This window comes from Heptranchias perlo, chromosome 7 (assembly GCF_035084215.1).
Source record: "Heptranchias perlo isolate sHepPer1 chromosome 7, sHepPer1.hap1, whole genome shotgun sequence".
Classification (NCBI taxonomy): Eukaryota; Metazoa; Chordata; class Chondrichthyes; order Hexanchiformes; family Hexanchidae; genus Heptranchias; species Heptranchias perlo.
In genome coordinates, this window is record NC_090331.1 from 13,290,228 (window position 1) to 13,312,906 (window position 22,679).

The 22,679-nt window shown below is 43.8% G+C and overlaps 1 protein-coding gene across 1 annotated transcript in view; it reads left to right on the plus strand.

The window, feature by feature from the left end:
• The window catches only part of LOC137323446 (contactin-associated protein-like 5), a 630,151-nt gene that overhangs the window by 588,475 nt on the left and 18,997 nt on the right, over positions 1-22,679 (plus strand). The window contains exon 26 of the mRNA XM_067986920.1: positions 2,889-3,107. Within this exon, the coding sequence (XP_067843021.1) occupies positions 2,889-3,107 (219 nt within the window). The remainder of the gene's footprint in view (positions 1-2,888; positions 3,108-22,679) is intronic.

Here is a 22,679-nt window from a genome sequence, read left to right on the forward strand (position 1 = left end):
ACGCTTTATAGCTTTGGGGGTGTTATCGACAAAGCAATGGGGAAAAGTGTTACAGGAGGTTAAGTGTGATGCTTACAGGAAGACTTTCATTACATTATAGAATCATAGAAGTTTACAACATGGAAACAGGCCCTTTGGCCCAACATGTCCATGTTGCCCAGTTTATACCACTAAGCTAGTCCCAATTGCCTGTACTTGGCCCATATCCCTCTATATCCATCTTACCCATGTAACTGTCCAAATGCTTTTTAAAAGACAAAATTGTACCCGCCTCTACTACTGCCTCTGGCAGCTCGTTCCAGACACTCACCACCCTTTGAGTGAAAAAATTGCCCCTCTGGACCCTTTTGTATCTCGCCCCTCTCACCTTAAATCTATGTCCCCTCGTTATAGACTCCCCTACTTTTGGGAAAAGATTTTGACTATCTACCTTATCTATGCCCCTCATTATTTTATAGACTTCTATAAGATCACCCCTTAACCTCCTACTCTCCAGGGAAAAAAGTCCCAGTCTATCCAACCTCTCCCTATAAGTCAAACCATCAAGTCCCGGTAGCATCCTAGTAAATCTTTTCTGCACTCTTTCTAGTTTAATAATATCCTTTCTATAGTAGGGTGACCAGAACTGTACACAATATTCCAAGTGTGGCCTTACTAATGTCTTGTACAACTCCAACAAGACATCCCAACCCCTGTATTCAATGTTCTGACCAATGAAACCAAGCATGCCGAATGCCTTCTTCACCACCCTATCCACCTGTGACTCCACTTTCAAGGAGCTATGAACCTGTACTCCTAGATCTCTTTGTTCTATAACTCTCCCCAACGCCCTACCATTAACGGAGTAGGTCCTGGCCCGATTCGATCTACCAAAATGCATCACCTCACATTTATCTAAATTAAACTCCATCTGCCATTCATCGGCCCACTGGCCCAATTTATCAAGATCCCGTTGCAATCCTAGATAACCTTCTTCACTGTCCACAATGCCACCAATCTTGGTGTCATCTGCAAACTTACTAACCATTCCTCCTAAATTCTCATCCAAATCATTAATATAAATAACAAATAACAGCAGACCCAGCACCGATCCCTGAGGCACACCGCTGGTCACAGGCCTCCAGTCTGAGAAACAACCCTCTACAACCACCCTCTGTCTTCTGTCATCAATCCAATTTTGTATCCAATTGGCTACCTCACCTTGGATCCCGTGAGATTTAACCTTATGTAACAACCTACCATGCGGTACCTTGTCAAAGGCTTTGCTAAAGTATATATTATAGATACATGTATGTTGTGTACAGTTCTTACATAATTACTAGTGGATCTCCTGTAGTGTTGCTCATGCGTAGCTTGGAACCTGGTTGTGATGCTTAGCCGCTAACCTGGCATGTCCCTTTAAAACCAGTGCTCCAGCACTCCCTGGTCTCAATAGGCAAATCCATATAGGTCCAGAGTCATACAAAAGCCAGACTGGGTAGGTTTATTCCCTAAAGGACATTAGTGAACCAGACTGGTTTTTACAACAACCTTGTGACTCTGGTCCACACGATGTGGCTGATTCTTTTTGCCCCCTGAAGTACCTAGCAAGTCACTTGGTTTTACATACAATCATTTAAAGGCAATTAGGGATGGACAATAAATGCGGCTTTTCCGACATCAACCTACATCTTGGGAACAAAACTTTACAAGCATTTATAATTATTCTCTCATTTATCTCTGGAATTTGTATGCAGGTTTCATAGTCATTTTTTTCTGATGCGAGTGGAATAAATTGCCAAATCTGTTGAATTCATTTCACAACTTGACACGGTGGGATGTGAGCTGACGACTTCGGAACTCCAAGTCAGAACAATCCATCATGATATAACCGGGCTAACAATCCACAGCCCTTCTTATGCTTTCCCAACGTAACTCCAGTGGAAATACGCTGGAAGGTGTAGAAATGTAGCCGGGACTCAAATACTTGAGGTCCCAGTCTTGCACAGGAACTCTCGCTCGGCCTTGTTGTAGCAGAGCAAGAGTGGGGACTATCAAACCCTGGAGTTTCCATGTCCCCAGCCTCCCAAAGAACCAGCAGATCGTCAATAGCATTAGGCAATTGTTACCAACCCATCGGAAGGTAGTTGGGGTCCATACCAGTATCGTGGCCTGAGTCACTGAAGCTTTAAGGGATGTAATTTTATTTTTACTTTTAATGCAGTCCATATATAAAGGGGGCCAAGGGAACAAGAGAATCTTCATTCTGGAATGGTCCTGGCACCCCATCGACTCTTACAACCAGCACTGCAGTATGTGGCCTCCTGAGCTGCATCCCCTGGTGGCGCAGGTGGTCACCATTGGAATGCAATGTCGGAAATCTTCCCAGACCCCAGCATATCTACTGGGTTCAGCAATAGAGTTTCCCAGCAGGGATATCCTGGTATTTACAGCAAGATGCACCTGCCCACTCCACTCTACAGGCATTCAGCTCAAATGTCTTTCTCTTTGTTTGAAGATTGTTTTGCATCTGTAACAAAGTGTGACGTCTGCTGTGTGACGTGTGGACTGTGACGTGTGGACTGCGACATCTCGAGTGTGACGTCTCGCGTGTGATGCCTGGAGTGACTTTTTGAGTGTGACACATGCACATTAGAAGCAAGACTTATACGTATAAATATTAGATAGATGAACTGAAAATACACCTTCTGCTTATTATACAGTTTACCGCAATATGATGGAGCATTATATAATATCCATTTTATAAAAAAGTAAATTCATTTTTTGAGGATTAATTACTGCGAGCAGTGTTGATATAAAAGTTAATTATGTTTATTTTTTTTTAGTTTCAGGGTAGGTACCATAACTGGTCCAGAATTAATTCTTGTGCTGCTTTCTTTGAACTGTAGACAGTAGCGGCCTGGACAAGGAGCTCCTGAAGGCAAACACGTGGGGATTTATCGGCTGTCTTTCTACCGTCCAGTTTAATGGGATCGCTCCACTGAAGGCCGCCCTACGTCATCCCAGCAGGGCACCGGTCACTGTCAAGGGTCATTTGGTCGAGTCAAAGTGTGGCATTTCCGGGTCGACTGGTTCAAGGGCAATCACCACAACGCATCCATTGGCAGGTAATTTCCATTTTTTCAAACCGCCATTTTGTTTTTTTAATTTTACATAGAATTACATAGAAAGTACACCACAGAAACAGGCCAAATGGCCCAACTAGTCCATGCTGGTGTTTATGCTCCCATGTACACAGGTATTTCATGGCTGCAGGTGAGGAAGGTGGTTGAGTTTGTGGAAACTGTGATAGAGTGACAGAGAAAGTAGGATCATTCAGGCCTCACTAAATAAGAGACAGATTACATAGAATTACATAGAATGTACAGCTCAGAAACAGGCCATTCGGACCAACTGGTCCATGCCGGTGTTTCTGCTCCACACGAGCCTTCTTCATCTAACCCTACCAGCATACCCTTTAATCCCTTTCTTCCTCATATGTCTATCTAGCTTCCCCTTAAATGCATCTATGTTCTTCGCCTTGACTACTCCTTGTGGTAGCGAGTTCCACATTCTAACCACTCTCTGGGTAAAGAAGTTTCTCCTGAATTCCCTACTGGATTTATTAGTGACTATCTTACATTTATGGCCCCTAGTTTTGTTCTCACCCACAAGTGGAAACATCTTCTCTACGTCTACCCTATAAAACCCCTTCATAATTTTAAAGACCTCTATCGGATCTTTTCTAGAGAAAAGAGCCCCAGCTAGTTCAATCTTTCCTGATAGGTATAGCCTCTCAGTTCTGGTATCATCTTCATAAATCTTTTTTAACTTTCTCCAGTGCCTCTATATCCTTTTTATAATATGGAGACCAGAATTGTATACCATACTCTAAGTTTACATAAAAATATAAGGTTTCCTTAAAATATAAGGAAAATTCCAAACTAAAAAATAATTCAGGAAAGCTACATAAGGTAACTATATAAAAACACACTGAAACAACACAGAGTACCTGCATTGATATAGTGACTTTAATGTAGCAAAACACCTCAAGGATTTCATGAAGCGCATGGGACACCAAGCATTAAGTAGCAGTTAAGTTATGGGTCATGACCACAGGCAGGACCAAAGAAGTAAGTTTTAAGGAAACTTTCGAGGTAGGGAGAAAGGCAGACTCCAGGAAATAATTCCAGAGGTTTCAAAGTAAAAGGCTAGCACAGGGAAAAGACTGGATGCAGAGAAAAGGCCTGATCATGATATGGAAGACTTTGGAGATTTACCAGAATTGTACCAGTGATGAAGGAATTCAGTTATGTGGAGAGACTGGAGCAGAGAAGGTTAAAGGGAGATTTAATAGAGATGTTCAAAATTATGAGGGGTTTTGATAGGGTGGATAGGGAGAAACCATTTCCATTGGCAGGAGGATCAATAACCAGAGGACTCAGATTTAAGATATGCAAAAAAGCCAGGGGAAAGATGAGGAGAATTTATTTACTCAGCGAGTTGTTATGATCTGGAATGCACTGCCTGAAAGGGTGTTAGAAGCAGATTCAATAATAACTTTCAAAAGGGAATTGGGTAAATACTTAAAAAGGAAAAATATTGCAGGGCTATGGGGAAAGAACAAGGAAGTGGGACTAATTGGTAGCTCTTTCAGACGGCCAGCACAGGCGCGATGGGCCGAATGGCCTCCTACTGTGTTGTATGATTCTATGACTTACAAATCTCCAGAAATGGGAGAATGGATCTGATTTTCTCGACACTCTTTTATCTTGCTCTTTCCTACAGCTAGATGTGTGTACCATAGAATTTTCCATAGGCGCCACGAGCTATGTTCTTTCATTATCTAATGAGATGCACAGTCCTGCAGGGTTTATCTGTGCCTTGATATGAAGCATCCTTGCACTACACCGCGCCCTTTCCAAAAAACAACTCATGAAACGTTGGCATTCACCCAATTAGGAAACTCAACACTGGAATCTAAACTTGACACATTTTGCTCAGAGACAAATCTCCACTGCTTGAAATACTGTACTCCCTAGATGCTTAATTATATAAAAAATGCTACTGGGTCTTGAGGTGGCTTAAAGCATGCTCCTTTCACCTCTAATATCCTGCTTCAAATTCACTTCAGACTGATAAAATGAAAATCTCTTCTGTCCATGGGCTGTAAGTGAAATGTAATTGGTTGATTTAGGCCCAGTTAGAAATGCACTTTCATGACCCAAAGCTGTGAATAACCGAGCACGAATTCTAAACTAAATTTGCAGACTCACTCAGACAGTTGTCAGAGATGGCACAGGTGGGAATTGGTATGTCACACCGACTTAAAGGGGTCCGCTTTTAAAGCTGGGGTTAAGGAAACATCAGGTGAGAGTAAAACCTTAATATGGTATCAGTTCCCTCCGTCACACCCTGGTCCACGCTTCCATCACGCCCCCCCACACCCTCCCCCTCCGCCCCCCCCCAATGCCTGCTCCCCTTCCCCCGGCACCTTCCCATGCGAACATTGGAGATGCAACACCTGCCCTTTCACCTCTCCTGACCTGCTGAGCGTCTCCAGCAATTTCTGTTTCCAGCGTCCGCAGTATTTTGCTTTTGTCTCAATATGGGAGGGCTCGATGTTGGCACGCAATGCAAAAAAAAACAGAAACATTCTCTGTATCCAAAACTGACATCCATACCTTAGGGAGTATTACATTTCAACAAAAATATTAATTTGAAAGAAAAGGCATTTTACACAAGATTGTTTTTACATTAATGCGCCATTGATGTTAAGGTCATGAGCCAATTAGGTAAATATCTTGAAGCATTACAATCAATAACACATTAAATGTACTTAGACATTAACGCCAAGGATTTTTGCCTTGAGTTGTGGGCGGATAAAAGTTCCAGCCTTTTCTCCAGTCTTTCTGCTGGTCATCTGCCAAGGTTATGGCAGGAGAGCGAGGAGAATCCCCCACAGAAATTTTGCCCCAGTGTGTTTTTGATAGATTTGGATCACAAAGGGTTAATTCCCGGAGTTCCAACATAGGGCGGAGCGGGGAGGCTTCCCGGAAGCTTGGAATTTTGATGGACTCTCAAGGGAAAATGGATTAGGTTATTAACGATAGCAGTACCAGATTTGTGGGGCCCGTTTTTAGGCATCCCGGGTGGACACCTAAAACAGGCATTGGGTCTTTTGAATATGTAAATGAGAGGCCTAATGTCTGTTGAGGAACCCTTTTAGAAATTTGTCTCTTCCCCTCCCTGAGGCTGGGAGTCAATTGAAAATTTCAACACTGAGATTTGATAGATTTTTGTTAGACAAGGGTATTAAGGGATATGGAACCAAGGCGGGCAAATGGAGCTGAGATACAGATCAGCCATGATCTAATTGAATGGTAGAACAGACTCGAGGGGCTGAATGGCCTACTCCTGTTCCTGCCTTCCTACGAGTTGGACAGGCTTCGGGCCTGGCCCGATCAGGAACCTACAGAGGCCCTGGCGGCCGCCAGCCAAAAGTGGGTTTCGGGCCGAATATTCAGACAAGGCCCGAGGACCAATTTCCTTCGATCCTCAGGCCTCTTGCTTCGGGCTCGTTCTGGTCGCGCAGCGTCGAGTCTGGACTCGAAAACAGGTCCTGACTAATTTCTACCCCCTTGCCTCCCTCACTATATTCTTCCTCCTCCAATCAATGGGCCGGATTTTTGCACTGAGCGGCGAGCAAACGGCAAACTGCTCATTAGACTTGCACTTGTCCACAAACTTTTCACGGCCTTTTGCACAGCAACTTCCTCTCATGGGGCCCTTAATCCAACGTGGCGCCCTCTCCCAGGCATCTGGGACCAGCGTGAACGGGGAAAGCAGCTGTCTATCCCATTAAGCAATCAGATTGAGGAATGCTAATAAGCCACACAGAGTCAGAACTAAGAAGTGTTAGTTAGAATAGTAAATTCAATGTCAAATCAGGTACAGAGAGCGAAATAAAGAGAGAGTAAGAAATATTGAATTAAGAGACAGAGATAAAAGAGACAGAAAGAATTTTTTTTTAAATGTCCAACAACAATTCAAATCTGAAGGAATGAGACTCCACACTTGTAAAAGTAAATTTCCAGTGCCCAAGAGGCTGTTTGGCAGTCATTAAGATTTACCACACCATTAAAAGTTTGCTTAGACTTAAAAAACTTGACGTACCTATTTCTGGAGAGGTTACCTCATTTCCGTCAGGGCAGTAGAGGAACATCACGACATTCCATACATTTTAACAGTGAGCCAACCGGCGCGATCTCCTTCCCACGAAGCTTACAGAGGAGCAGGGCATCTGGTACAGGAACTTCCAGACTTCCGCGTTTAACTGCACATGTGCGGTCACCGGAAGTCGCTGTACCAGATGTACTGAAACAACAGAGTGCTGTTAGCCTTGCCATTATTTTCAGAGCAAATCCAACCCTCTAAGTTTCCAAAGCTCAAGTTTATTGTCACGTGATGACAGCTTTTTTATTGATGCCACCTTTTTTTGGGTGGGGGTTGGCGTGGTCCTCTATATTGGCCTTGACCCGTCACAAGGATGATACCAGAACTGAGAGAATATGCTTATCAGGAAGGCTGAACCGGCTGGGGCTCTTTTCTCTCAAAAAAAAGAGAAGGCTGATGGGTGACCTGATAGGTTTTTAAGATTATGAAAGGGTTTGATAGGGTAGATATGGAGAAAATGTTTCCATTTGTGGGAGTGTCCAAAACTAGAAGTCATAAATATAAAATAGTCACTAATAAATCCAATCGGGAATTCAGGAGAAACTTCTTTACCCAGAGAGTGGTAAGAATGTGGAACTCGCTACCACAAGGAGTAGTTGAGGCGAATAGCATAGATGCATTTAAGAGGAAGCGAGATAAACACATAAGGGAGAAAGGAAAAGAAGGATATGTTGATAGGGTTAGATAAAGAGGAGTGGAAGGAATCTCGTGTGGAGCATAAACGTCGGCATAGATAAGTTGGGCAGAATGGCCTGTTTCTGTGCTGTAGGAACATAGGAACAGGAGTAGGCCATTCAGCCCCTCGTGCCTGTTCCGCCATTTGATAAGATCATGGCTGATCTGTGCTCTAACTCCATATACCTGCCTTTGGCCCATATCCCTCAATACCTTTCGTTGCCAAAAAGCTATCCATCTCACATTTAAATTTAGCAATTGAGCTAGTATCAATTGCCGTTTGCGGAAGAGTTCCAAACTTCTACCACCCTTTGTGTGTAGAAATGTTTTCTAATCTCACTCCTGAAAAGTCTGGCTCTAATTTTTAGACTGTGTCCCCTACTCCTAGAATCCCCAACCAGCGGAAATAGTTTCTCTCTATCCACCCTATCCGTTCCCCTTAATATCTTATAAACTTCGATCAGATCACCCCTTAACCTTCGAAACTCTAGAGAATACAACCCCAATTTGTGTAATCTCTCCTCGTAACTTAACCCTTGAAGTCAGGGTATCATTCTAGTAAACCTACGCTGCACTCCCTCCAAGGCCAATATGTCCTTCTGAAGGTGCGGTGCCCAGAACTGCTCACAGTACGCCAGGTGCGGTCTAACCAGGGTTTTGACTCTATGGGCGCTAAATTGGGCCGTGTAGCACCCGTTGTTTCGGCGCTACATGGCCTCGCCAACATCCAAGATGGCGTCTTGGATGCGCACGCACGTTTCCTGCGTGACATGCGTCAGTCGCCATCTTAGTATAGGAGTTTGCGCAGGTGCAGATAACGAATGCTGGAATCATGTAAAGTAGGGAGAAAATGGCTTCAATCAGTGTGCAACGCTAATTTAAGGTGATGCATAGCATTTTGGCACTTAACGCTCAACTCAACACACAGTCTTAACCCCGGCCATCTGAACGTGCCTTAGAGTGCCCGGGGGACCATCGCCCTCCGCTGCGCTTTTTAAAGGGACCATGCAGGATTTACAGGTTAGGACGCAGGGTAAATAGCCTAACATTTAGAGCCAGAACGTGGCAGAGTGAAGTTAGGAAATGCTTGTACACGCAAAGGGTGGGAGAAGTTTGGAACTCTCTTCTCAGACGGCAGTTGATGATAGCTCACTTGTGAATGTTAAATCTGAGATTGATAGATTTCTGTGAACCAAGGGTATTAAGGGATATGGGGCTAAGACGGGTGTATAGAGTTAGGTCACAGGTCCACCATGATCTGATTGAATGGTGAAACAGGCTCGAGGGGCTGAATGCCACTGCCACTTGCTGCCTCTTGATATGCGCCACCTTCTCCTGCAAGAAAGCGGGACGTGTGTCTGGGTGATGTGCTTGTCATGGTTGAATAGCTGCCAGTGTGTGTAGCCTGTGAGCTGTGGGTGGGCGGCTTGAAACAGTGATAATGTGCAACGGTGAGAGGAAGCATCTGGTTGGAAGAGTTGAGTACTGATGGAAAGAGTTTATTGGTATGTGGGCGATGGGGGCGTAGTGCGTGGTGTAGTTGGTAGGAGATGCCACTTGACAGTTGACCTCACTCACCTTGACCACTCATGTCAAAGCATTGAACTTCTTCCTGCACTGCATCCATGTTCATGATGCTGTGCGCCTGGCATTGACTTCATCCCCCCGCTGCCTCCCACTGCCTTTTGAGTATATGTCTGGAGGGCCTCTTGCCCCTCCTGCAGATCTAGGATGTCCCTCCTTCTGTCCACCTCTTGCACCCAAGGTCTCTAGTGCATCAGCAGAGAGCCTTGGTGCATGCACTCTCACAGATTGGCTGATTGGTGAGGTCTGGCGTGCAGATTGGAGGATGTGGGATTTAGTAGTGCGCAACCTTTATTCAATGTTTTAACATAACTCATCAGTGTGTAAACATAGGAATGGGACCTGCATCTGTGTTTTACGTGTGCAATGTCTGATCTCTTGTTCAGACTCCATGCATAGGAATGGGATCTGCATCTGTGTTTTACGTGTGCAATGTCTGATCTCTTGTTCAGACTCCATGCAGACAGTCGGCTGTTATTTTCAGCAAATAACAGATACCTTTAAGAGATTTCTAAGAAACATCCTCCCTTTAAGAGATTGCGCTCCCTCTGGTGGTGGAAAGTGCAAATTGCATTGATTCCACGTGCAAGGCCTGGAAAGGAACGCCGTTTGCGGGTAAGTGCTCCGAACTTGCGTCTTGCCAGCCCACGGTCCATCGGGCACGGGGTGGTAGCGCATCCATTGCCCAGAACGGACCCTTATCCAGTTTCTTCCCCCATGTAACTCTATTGTAGCTAGGTTTCTCGGTACAAATTAAGAATGGGGGAGAATTTCGCAGGGGTTCTCCTGACCTACCGACATAACTTTGGCAGAAATGCCGGAGATGCAGCGTAAGCGGCCGTTGACACTGTCTCAGGTGCTCCCATCAAAGTTCCAGCTGGAGATCAGGAGGACGCCTCACAGGAATTCTCCCTCAAAGGTTCAATCAACGAAACAACCTGTTTGAGATGAGACATGTGTGATGTACTCAATATCTGTTAGAAGGGACATGTCTCCAATTGAGTGGCGTGGCGATGAAAGCTTCCAATGAGAAATATGAATGGTGTGAGTGTTGACTTGGAGATAGCTGACTATCCAAGCACGCATCACCGAGGGATCCTTGAATCCAACCCACACCAGTCAGTTGTCAAAACACTTACCGTCTTGGGTGCTAAATAGCAGCGAAAGCGAAACAGAGCAGGCAAAGGTGTCCATCTTCCCTAATGGCTTCTTTCGCACAGTCTCAAGCAATTAGCTTCACTCTGGACAATGTCAGTGTCCCATGAGTCTTGACTCAGTCAAGCTTAGGGGTGTATGACACCAAGAGTCTACTTCAGTTTGCACTTGAGGGAAAGTGAAGTTAGTATAGGTTTGAGCTATTGATTATTGCAACATTATCCCAGTGCCAAAAAAAATAAGGAGTTCAGAATAGAACCTGATCTATTTAAAACCCAATGTTCGAAAAGGAAACCATTTTCTTTGACTCAGATTCTTCCTAACTATGCAATACAAAATAATGTAATTAATACTGGACAGAGTTTAAAATGCATATAACAGAAGCACAATGGTGTATATTAGAATTAATATTCCAATTCCAGGCAATGTCCAGCAGTGTAACCAGGTAACTTTTGTGTCCCTATATTGGTAATGAGAGTTGCAATGATCTGGCGGCTATCATCTTGTATCGCACAAAGAGTCAATCCATTCAGATATTCTCATGTAAATTCTTTCTGCTAAAAATGAGACAATACTGCAGAAATTAAGAAAAACAGCACCAGAAATAATTTCTTGGAATATTTTTATTTAGAAACATGCTTTTCCATCTTAGAGGCAACAACACGTTCAACGGCTTTGGAGAGGAAAGGGAGGCTGGAGATGCAGTGGTAGTTAGCAAGGCGAGAGGGGTTTTTTGGGGGTGATGACGGCACTTTGATAAGGAGAAGGGACAGTGACAATTTGCAATGTTAGCTAGTATGGGGCACAGGAAGGGAAGTTGGGAGGTCAGCAGTTTGGTGAGAATGGGGTCTAGGGAACAGATGCATTTCATGGACGAGGTGAGACTGAAGGAACTGGCAGAGAAACTAGAGAGAGATGGGGTTTCAGGACTGGGATGGGGGTCCAGAGGGAGGTTTGGATTGATGGGCAAGGGAAAGTGGAGGAAGCAGCAGAGGCAGTTGAATGGAGTGGACCTTAAGCCCTTTCACTTGTAGTTAGAGGTGAGGGTGGAGGGGGTAGGGGAGAAGGATTTAAGGAGATAAGAAGTTGGAGGTTATCTTTGCTGCCTGGATGGTCCTGGGGTAGTGGGTGGTTTTGGCAAAGGAGAGTGAGGCCCCCCAGAGCTTGATGTTGTCCAGCCAGATCTGATGATGGTTGGTTAAGCCAGTTCTAGGCTGACACTTCAGTGTAGAACTGAGGGAGTGCTGCATTGTTGGAGGTGCCCACATTCGGATGAGGCATTAAACCGAGGGCAAGTCTATGTCCAGCTGGACATAAAAGATCCCATGGTGCTGTACGAATTCTTCTGGTACCAACATTTACTCCCCAATCAACACCATCAAAAACAGATTAACTGAGCATTTATCTCATTGTTGTTTGTGGGTCTTTGTTATGTGCAAATTGACTGCCTAAGTTACCTCCAAAACAACAATGACAACACTTCAAAATAATTCATGAAGCGTTTTAGGGCATTCTGAGGATATGAAAGGTGCTTTAGGAAAGCATGTTCTTTCTTTATAGCTCTATCAATGCCACTCTAATGTCTGCCACAAGCAGGTGCACGAGCACGGCCTTATACCGACCCTCGTTCATTTTTTTCTCCTTTCGTGGAGATGAGTTGGTCTCCATGGCCCCTGCCCACAGAAGCTCAACTGAGATGAGCCTCCTGTTGACTCCATTCTGGCTGACGGTTGCTGCTCCCTGTTGACTCCATTCTGGCTGACGGCTGCTAACCTCCTGCTGTGTCTGTCCTGGTTGATGGTGTCAGTTTTCTGTTTGTTGGTTTCTGCCTTCTGCTTTGTCCGCTCACAGCTGGCTAGGCCTGTGAAATTATAATGTGAGCGTAGGATTCTCACATAGTTCCATCTTAAGCCCGTACCTTTAGTTCAAGTCTGGCCAGTGAAATTGTAACACTCCATATTCCACTCCTCTCACCTACAATATGGCTTGTGTTATGCGGGCGAACTGTCAGACCTGTAATTTCCTGATTTCCCCTGCAGCCTGCATGTTTTACATTTTTCCCATGACAAATCACTTGCCTTAATGATCACTCGTTCCAACCTACATAAACTGAAAGATTAGCTCTGGGCTTTGCAGACACAGAGCAGTTTGGTTGTTGTTTCCCTGTTGCCGACAGATGGCACTGTGCAATCACCTAACCCTAAAGCATCTCTTACAGCTTGGGAATATTGGCTAACCAGTCAAGAATATCCAGGCAAGCCAGAGCTGCAATTGGTTGGGCTCCCTCATTTTTTGACTTCATTATAGATTTGCATCTATATCTGCGTCATGGAAGAAGTCTAAATTTATGGGTTTGCCCATCACCGAACTTCACGAATCCTTAATGCATTTCTGCATGGGTAAGGCTGATTGTGTGATCAGGTGCTCCCAGCGAAGATTGTCGCACACAGGGAAGGCCACTTGGGAAATTGCAGGATCGTGGTTTCCTGGCTCATGAGAAGAGCCCCAGACTGTTCAATCTTTCCCGACAAGTATAACCTCTCAGTTCTTATATCATCCTAGTAAATCTTTTTTGCACCTTCTTCAGTGTCTCTATATCTTTCTTATAATATGGAGACCAGAACTGTGCACAGTACTCCAAATGTGATCTAATCAAGGTTCTGTGAGTGTCCGCTCAGAGAAACAGCCTCACTGGGTTTTGATGTGGAGATGCCGGTGATGGACTGGGGTTGACAATTGTAAACAATTTTACAACACCAAGTTATAGTCCAGCAATTTTATTTTAAATTCACAAGCTTTCGGAGGCTTCCTCCTTCCTCAGGTAAATGTTTCCGAAAGCTTGTGAATTTAAAATAAAATTGCTGGACTATAACTTGGTGTTGTAAAATTGTTTACAATTACTGGGTTTTGTTTTACACACATGTTACGCCCTTTACATTAAACAGATTACAAGATGTGAGTAAACTTCTTGCGTAATGACAGCACACGCAGTAACGAAGTAAGGCCACTTTAAGTGCTGGTGCACGAATTTCACCGATCAGATAGTCTACCCTATCATTTTGGATTTTTTTTCATCGAAATCAGTGTGAGAGTGGATGGAGGCGGTACACGAAACTGCAACAATTGGAAGATGTTTACTTAATTGGTTTTGCAGGAGAGGTGAATTTTACAACCTAGCGCTCCCGGCAGAGAGCTCCCAGTCACGGGAGCACAGAACGGAAATTCGGGTGCAGAACTTGCCTCCACTCTCAAATTTATCATGACTTCTGCCCTAAGCCCCATTTGTGCTGGTATGTGAAATTTTGCGATAACATGCATCCGGTATCACCTGGAGTGATGTTGAGCTGACCCCACACAGCATGGGTGGTTAGGATACAAACCCCACGCTGTATGATGTATGTGCAGACGTAATATGGTGCCTCATCATGGGGGACACTTCGCTGCTTGATTATCAGCTCATTGCCTAACTACAATAAAAACAACAACTTGCAAACATGTAGCGCCTTTAACGTAGTAAAACGTCCCAAGGTGCATCACAGGAGCGTAAATCAGACAAAAATTGACACCGAGGCAAAGGAGATATTAGGACAGGTGATCAAAAGCTTGGTCGGAGAGGTAGATTTTAAGGTGCGTCTTAGAGGAGGAGAGAAAGATGGAGGGAACTCCAGAGCTTAAGGCCCAGACAACTGAAAGGATGGCCGCCAATGGTGGAGTGAAGAGATTGGGGGATGCACAAGTGGCCAAAGTTGGAGGAACGCAGAGTTCTCGGAGAGTTGTAGGGCTGGAGGAGGTTACAGAGATAGGGAGGGGCGAGGCCATGAAGGGATGAGAATTTTAAAATCGAGGCGTTGCTGGACCGGGAGCCAATGTGGGTCAGTAAGCACAGGGGTGATGGGTGAACGGGACTTGGTGCAAGTTAGGAAACGGGCAGCAGAGTTTTACAGATGGTGGAAGGTGGGAGGCCAGCCAGGAGAGCATTGGAATAGTCAAGTCTGGTGGTAACAAAGACTCGCTGCCAACTGGAAACTAAGGCGCTCGCAGCGGATGATATACCTTGTCACGAGGCTTCGGGAAATCTATCTCCTGAATTGACCTGATTGAGGTTTGAATAGGATTGATCTGGGCAACATTTCAGTATGGTAAAGGGTTTGAGCGGCAGGGGCCACGAGTTCGAACTTAAGAAGTTAGGAGTGAGGAGAGAGGTCAGATGGAATTTTATTACCCAAATAAATATAGGGGGGAAAGAGGAGAAATTTTATTAGGCGGCCAGTTGTTATGATTTGGAATGCACTCCCTGAAAGGGCGGTGGAAGCAGATTCAGTAGAAACTTTCAAAAGGGAATTGGATAAATACTTGAAAAGGAAACATTTTGCAGGCTGTGTGGAAAGAGCCGGATAGCGGGACTAATTGGATAGCTTTCAAAGAGCCGCCACAAGCACGACGGGCCGAATGGCCTCCTTCTGTACTGTAGGATTCTATGATTCCAGGTGTATGTGTGGGTGCATCCATGTGAGAGTGTGTGCATGTGCTTCACTTGAATGTTTAAACAACTAAACAGATGAAAACAAACCTGCTACGAGGCCTGCCCATTAATACTGTAATCCAATGCTTCATGGTGCTCCAATTGTGTGATTCTAAATAAGAAATTAGCAGGGAAGGTCGATGAAGTCACTTGTATGAATTGGTTACAGTGTGGGTCACCTTCACCCTTGGGTGTTAATCTGGCCAAGGGTGAAGGTGAGAATTACCATCAATCGGATGTGTTTCTAGAAAGGAAAGTAATTGAGGGAGGAGGTGGGTTCCAGATCCATTTTTTTTTAAAAAGTGGCAGGTTTATTGGGCAGAACGACCTTTTTTTTGTTCCTATATATTCGTGCCTTCGTATCATGAAAATATTGAAAACTGGCTTTACTTTGCGTGAATCTCAATAAGATCACGACGGTGCCTCATTCCGCAGATCACACACATACGATTCTGGAAGAAATTGCGCCGAGCAAATTAATGTCGCCTTTGTCTTCTACATTTGAAATCTGGCTTGGGAAGTTCATTTAAAGTTTCCAAAATGGATACCAGTGCCTGTCACATGACCGCGAGATGAAATGAACATCAACTTGCATCAGTGTATTCTTTTCAAATCATTCTTCATTTTTACGCAGGCCCCTCATAAATCCATTGCAAGCAGTTCCGTGTGGCCACTTTTGACTGAAACTATATATATTTTTTATAAAAGACCTCCCATCTAATGTGTGTTACTGAATAGAGGCTTATGAAAAATACATTGAATTTTATAAGCCACACTCCACATCTGCAGGAAAACAATGAAGCTCGATTGCTGACACACAATTTATGGAAGAATTATGATTTAAATTTAAAATGCACAATAAAGTGACGGATTATTACTTATTCCCTTCCCTCCACCATTGGCGGCCACGCCTTCAGCTGCCTAGGCCCATAGCTCTGGAATTCCCTCCCTTAAACCTCTCCGCCTCCCTCCTCCTTTAAGACGCTCCTTAAAACCTACCTCTTTGGGTCATCTGTCCTAATATGTCCTTAGTGGCTTGGTGTAAATCCTTGTCTGATAATCGCTCCTGTGAAGCGCCTTGGGACGTTTTACATTAAAGTCACTATATAAATGCAAGTTGTTGTTGCTGTTTTTGTAAGCCGCACTCCCCACAATCAATTACTAGGAAGAAGAAGGACTTGTATTTATAGTGCGCCTTTCACGGCATCAGGATGTCCCAAAGCGCTTTACAGCCATTGAAGTACTTTTGAAGTGTAGTCACTGTTCTAATGTAGCAGCCAATTTGCACACAGCAAGCTCCCACAAACGGCAATGTGCTAATGGCTAGACAATCTGTTTTAGTGATGTTGATTGAGGGATAGATGTTAATCAGGACACTAGGGCTAACTCCCCAGCTCTTCTTCGAAATAGTGCCTTTGGATTTTTTTTAATCCACCTGAGATGGCAGATGGGGCCTCGGTTTAACCTGAAAGGTGGCACCTCCGACAGTACGGTGCTCCCTCAGTACTGCACTGGAGTGTCAGCCTAAATTTCTATGCTCAAGTCTCTGGAGTGGGACTTGAACCCACAACCTTCTGATTCAGAAGCATGATAGCTACCCAGTGAGCCACAGAATTCTCACCACCAATACCAGGTAGGGTTTCAACACTTAAATAAAGTGCTCTGTTGTACGATTTTAAAATCTTTTTTTTTCACAATTTCTTTTTCCAGTTTTCTCCCCACCTTTCTGCTATGAAAGTGCTGATCTGCAGTCATTAAATTCCTTGACCGAGTGGTCATTCTTCATGTAAAAGCTTAGGTAGTGAGTGTCGATGGGCTATTCAGTTATGGGGAGCGTCGCAGCTGAGCTCCTCACCTGACACGGTCACTTCACAGTCAAGGCTACTAGAAAACAGTCAGGAACCCCGGCTGATTCAACCTCTCCCTATCCCGGGAAGATTTTCACTATTTGTAGCACTCATACCACCTCCCCTCGCCCAGTTGGAACAGCCCAGATCAAGGATCAAACCTTGGACCTTCCAACATACGAACAGTGATGGACAGGAAAAGACCCTCTGGTCCATCCAGCCTGCCCCACACAACTGCAACGCCTTGTGCATCACAATATATACGCTCCCCCAACCCACCCGAAAGGCATGTGATCTCCTGGGAGAGGCAACAAACCAGGTTAAAAAATCCCAGCCCAATTAGCAAAACATATCTTTTGCCAAACATATAAACTTGCTGGGCAGGAAAAGACCAGCTGGTCCATCAAGTCTGCCCCACACCATGACGGCCGACCATCACGGCTAAATACTTCTTCCCATCCCCCCACCTCCTCCTGCACTCCCGCAGCCATGTAAATCTCCTGGGAAAGGCAAGAAAACAGAGAAAAAAAAACAGGACCAATAAGGGAAAAAATACTCTCGAAAATTGGAAGATTCTATCTTGTGAAATAACCTAGTGTGAGGTACCTTATCAAAAGCTTTCTGAAAGTTGAGGTGGACAATGTCTATCAGACTACCCTCATTCACTACCCTAGTGACTTCCTCAAAAAACTCTATTAAATTTGTTAAGCACAACCTATTTTCTTCAGAAGCCATGTTATGAATTTCTAATAGCCCCTTCCCTTGCCCAGTGATCATAAAGGGCATCTCTTATGATCCCTTCTAGCATCTTCCCAATAATGGATGTCAGGCTGACAGACCTGTAGTTCCCCAGCTCTGATTTGTCCCTTTTTTTGAAAATAGGAAATCCATGAGCTAGCTTCCAGTCTGAGGGAACTATCCCCGACTGTATTGAACTATTGAAGATATGGGCAAGGGGCTCACAGAGCACCTGTCCCATCTCTTTAATCACCCTTGGATGAATATTATCCAGACCTGGAGCCCTATCAATTTTGAGCTTTCCTAAACTATCCAAGATGACATTACTATCTGTTTTAATATTAATAATACTGAACACTCCTCATCTGGAACATAAGCATCATCTACAGGAGTATAGACTGATGAGAAATAGTTATTTAGCAACTCTGCCATAACCTGACTCGGCGAATCAATGTTCCAACCCTGAATGGCTCGTTGCCAAAGCAAAAGGTGCAATGACCCACTGAATATTGGAGGAGGGAAGGAGAGGCAGGGGGTTAACCAGAGACCATAGAATAATAGAAAGGTTACAGCACGGAAAGAGGCCATTCGCCCCATTGAGTCTGCGCCGGCTCTACTCAAGCACAATCCAGCTAATCCCATCCCCTGCACTATCCCTGTAGCCCTGCAAATTTTTTCTTTTGAAGTACTTATGCAGTTCCCTTTTGAAGGCCATGATTGAATCTGCCTCCACCTCGGGCAGTGCATTCCAGATCACAACCACTCGCTGTGTAAAATGTTTTTCCTCATGTCACCTTTGGTTCTTTTGCCAATCACCTTAAATCTATGCCCTCTGGTTCTTGACACTTCCATCAATGGGAACAGTTTCTCTCCATCTACTCTGTCCAGACCCTTCATGATTTTGAATACCTCTATCAAATCTCCTCGCAACCGTCTCTGTTCCAAGGAGAACAACCCCAGCTTCTCCAGTCTGTCCACGTAACTAAAGTCCCTCATCCCTGGAATCATTCTAGTAAATCTCTTCTGCACCGTCTCTAAGGCCTTCACATCTTTCCTAAAGTGCGGTACGCAGAACTGGACACAATACTCCAGTTGTGGCCGAACCAGTGTTTTATAAAGGTTCATCATGACTTCCATACTTTTGTACTCTATGCCTCTATTTATAAAGCCCAGGATCCCCTATGCTTTTTTAACCGCTTTCTCAACCTGCCCTGCCACCTTCAATGATTTGTGCACATATATCCCCAGATCTCTCTGTTCCTGTATCTCTTTTAGAGTTGTGCCCTCTAGTTTATATTGCCTCTCCGCGTTCTTCCTACCGAAATGTAACACATCTCATTTTTCTGCATTAAATTTCATCTGCCACGTGTCCGCCCATGTCACCAACCTGTCTATATCCTCTTGAAGTCTATCACTATCCTCCTCATTGTTTACTACCCTTCCAAGTTTTGTGTCATCTGCAAATTTTGAAATTGTGCCCTGTACACCCAAGTCCAAGTCATTAATATATATATCATTAATATATATGAAGAAAAGCAATGGTCCCAGCACCGACCCCTGGGGAACACCACTGTACACCTCCCTCCAGTTCGAAAAACAATCGTTCACCACTAGTCTCTGTTTCCTTTCACTTAGCCAATTCTGTATCCATGTTGCTACTGCCCCCTTTATTCCATGGGCTGCAATCTTGATGATAAGCCTAAAATGCGGCAATTTATCAAACGCCTTTTGAAAGTCCATATACACCACATCACCTGCATTGCCCTCATCTACCCTCTCTGTTACCTCATCAAAAAACTCTATCAAGTTAGTTAAACACGATTTGCCTTTAACAAATCCCTGCTGGCTTTCCCTAATCAATCCACATTCGTCCAAGTGACCATTAATTCTGTCCCGGATTATCGTTTCTAAAAGCTTCCCCACCACTGAGGATAAACTGACTGGCCTGTAGTTGCTGGGTTTATCCTTACACCCTTTTTGAACAAGGGTGTAACATTTGCAATTCTCCACTTCTGTGGCACCACCCCTGTATCTAAGGATATTTGGAAGGTTATGGCCAGTTCCTCCGCAATTTCCACCCTTACTTCCCTCAGCAACCTAGGATGCATCCCATCTGGACCGGGTGACTTATCTACTTTAAGTACAGCTAGCCTTTCTAGTACCTCTTCTTTATCAATTTTTAGCCCAACTACATCTCAACTGCATCTTCCTTTATTGAACTCTGGCAACATCTTCTTCTTTGCTAAAGACAAATGCAAAGTACTCATTTAGTACCTCGGCCATCCCCCCTGCCTCCATGAGTAGATTTCCTTTATGGTCCCTAATCGGCCCCACCCCTCCTCTTACTACCCATTTACTGTTTATGTGCCTTTAGAAGACTTCTGGATTCCCTTTTATGTTGGTAGCCAGTCTATTCTCATACTCTCTCTTTGCCCCTCATTTCCTTTTTCACTTCCCCTCTGAACTTTCTATATTCTGCCTGGTTCTCACTTGTGTTATCAACCTGACATCTGTCATACGCCCCCTTTTTTCCATTTCATCTTACTCACTATCTCTTTTGTCAGCGACAGTGAATAAAATGAAAATTTCATTTTGAATGTGATTATTGTAGTAAAGACAATGCTAACGTTAGATTGACTCCACTCAATTATAAGCCACTTTTGAAATGGCAAATTTTGGTTTAATAATAAATGTCATAGCACTGTTGAAGTTTCCACAAATTGCAATAGATATTTGTAATCTGGATTTATAAACCCAAGGGATGTATTCATGCAGATGTTTTTGATGATTCAGTTTTTTTCTCTACAAAACGAATTTAATTAATACTTCACAACTCTCGATGGTGTATACATTTAAACGGTTCAAGGTTAATGAACTTCCACAATTTAACAAATGAGTTTTGCAATGCTTTCAGCAACTTTGATCAGCGATAGCCGTAATGGAGTAGGGTACCAGGTTAATTACGCTTACAAATTAAAATGTCATTAAGTTATAATTTCTAGCAAAGCCTCCAGCTGAATGAAATTAACAGTGGATCTTCCGAGGATTTTGTTTTCGGTTAAGCACCAACAAACGTGGACCTTTACAATTCTGTGTCCTTCGACATGATCACTTCGTTGTCTTACTTTGCCTCCAAGTTTTTTATGCAAAGCTTTCAAACAAAGAAAGCGTAATCTTTGTGATGGAAGCAGAGTCAATATTAGCTGTCAAAAGGGAATTGAATAAATACTTGGAAGGGAAAAATTTGCAGGGCTATGGGGAAAGAGCAGGGGAGTGGGACTAATTGGATAGCTCTTTCAAAGAGCTGGCACAGGCATGATGAGCCGAATGGCCTGCTTCTGTGCTGCATCATTCTATGATTCTATCTAGAAGAAAATCAACAGTTGAAATATCAGTCATCCCAGAAAGGTTTACACGAGTCTCCCGGTCTGGCATTAAAACTCGTTCAGTCTCCCCAGTCCTCCTTTCCAAATTTCTCCCCCCGCCTCTTCATCCGAAGGAGCTGACTCTTAAATAAACAATTGCATTTATACAGAACCTTACCATGTATCAAAGCATTTCCGTCAGCGAATGACTCTTTGGAGTGCAGTGACTAGGCAAATTGGGTTACTTAGGGTTGCTGACATTTGCTGAGTTATAGTTTCACGTGTGGCAGCCGCCATCTCACACAAGTCAATGATGGCAGGCAGTTTAACTGTGCAGCCAAACTCAAACCTATTCTCCCCCAATGTCAGCGTCCAGGCACTTTCCAACAAGGATCATGGCTTGTGATCAGGAGCAGGAGCCCTGGCTAACTTCTTTCCCAGAAGTCAATTGTAGTGCATCCCACTGTTATCCTACATACCTCAGCGAACTCAGCGCAGAAAGGGAATTGAACCTGGGAAAGTCCCAGTCTGTAAGGCTCAGTTGCACAGCGCCGCATTAGAGTTGCCAACTCTGGTTGGACGTATTCCTGGAGGTTTGATCAGGTGACATTTAATCACATGAGATTTGATTAGGTGACAAATGATTATGTGACATTTGGTCACGTGGCATTCAACTGCAGTTTGCAAATGCTTTTGCATTTACCTTATAAAGGTTGAGTCCCCTGTAGTTGAGTGTCCTTGCTTGTACATAACATTATTTTTAGAAAAAAATACAAGAATAGTTAAAGGATGGCCATTTTGTGTAAAGATAGACTGTCATGTATTCTGGGTTTTTGTAACCTTTTTATCTATTGCAAAGGCAAGATTTGTAAGGCGCATCCACATTTTTTGGCATGTTCTTTTGGAAAACTTAAGGCGTTGAGTAAGTCCTTTTCCTAAATTTAGAAGATGTGAGTTATGCACTAGATTTCATAGCAGCTTATTCAGCAAATAAAAAACATAATTCGTCCAGTTTTACATTGTACCCCCTTAGATTAATTTTTGCACGTGTTGATATTTGTACGGGTATTGAAATACAAAGGTGTCATGTCAACTGAATTTTATCTTAAGCTAAACAAATACCTGTTGAAGATTCCTAGTTGTATTAAGTTCTGAGGAACGTTTGGTGACCACCTGGTCTTAAAGGGACACAGCTCTTCCTCAGCAGCAGAATAATGCACAGTGCCCTGCATAATATAAAATCCCCATCCTTACCAAGCAGTGTATCCTCCGATCTAGCCTGATTTATCATCTGGTTTAATATAAAAACATATGTAATTCTGAGATGTAATTCTTTGTTGTTAGTATCTCCTTGAATGTCTGTAGTTCTCTTTAAGATGCGAATGCTGGAGTTGTTGCCAAGCAGATACTGTTCTGTTGGGACATCAAAGGGTTATTAATATTAAACAAATGAGTTTGCTGAGTTTTAATATTTATACGTTCTGAAGTGAAGTTTGAGCAAGTCAGAAATTACTCTTCGGAGTATCATTGTATTATTGGGAAAAACAACTTTGTTTAGTTGAAACTGGTCCATGTGGG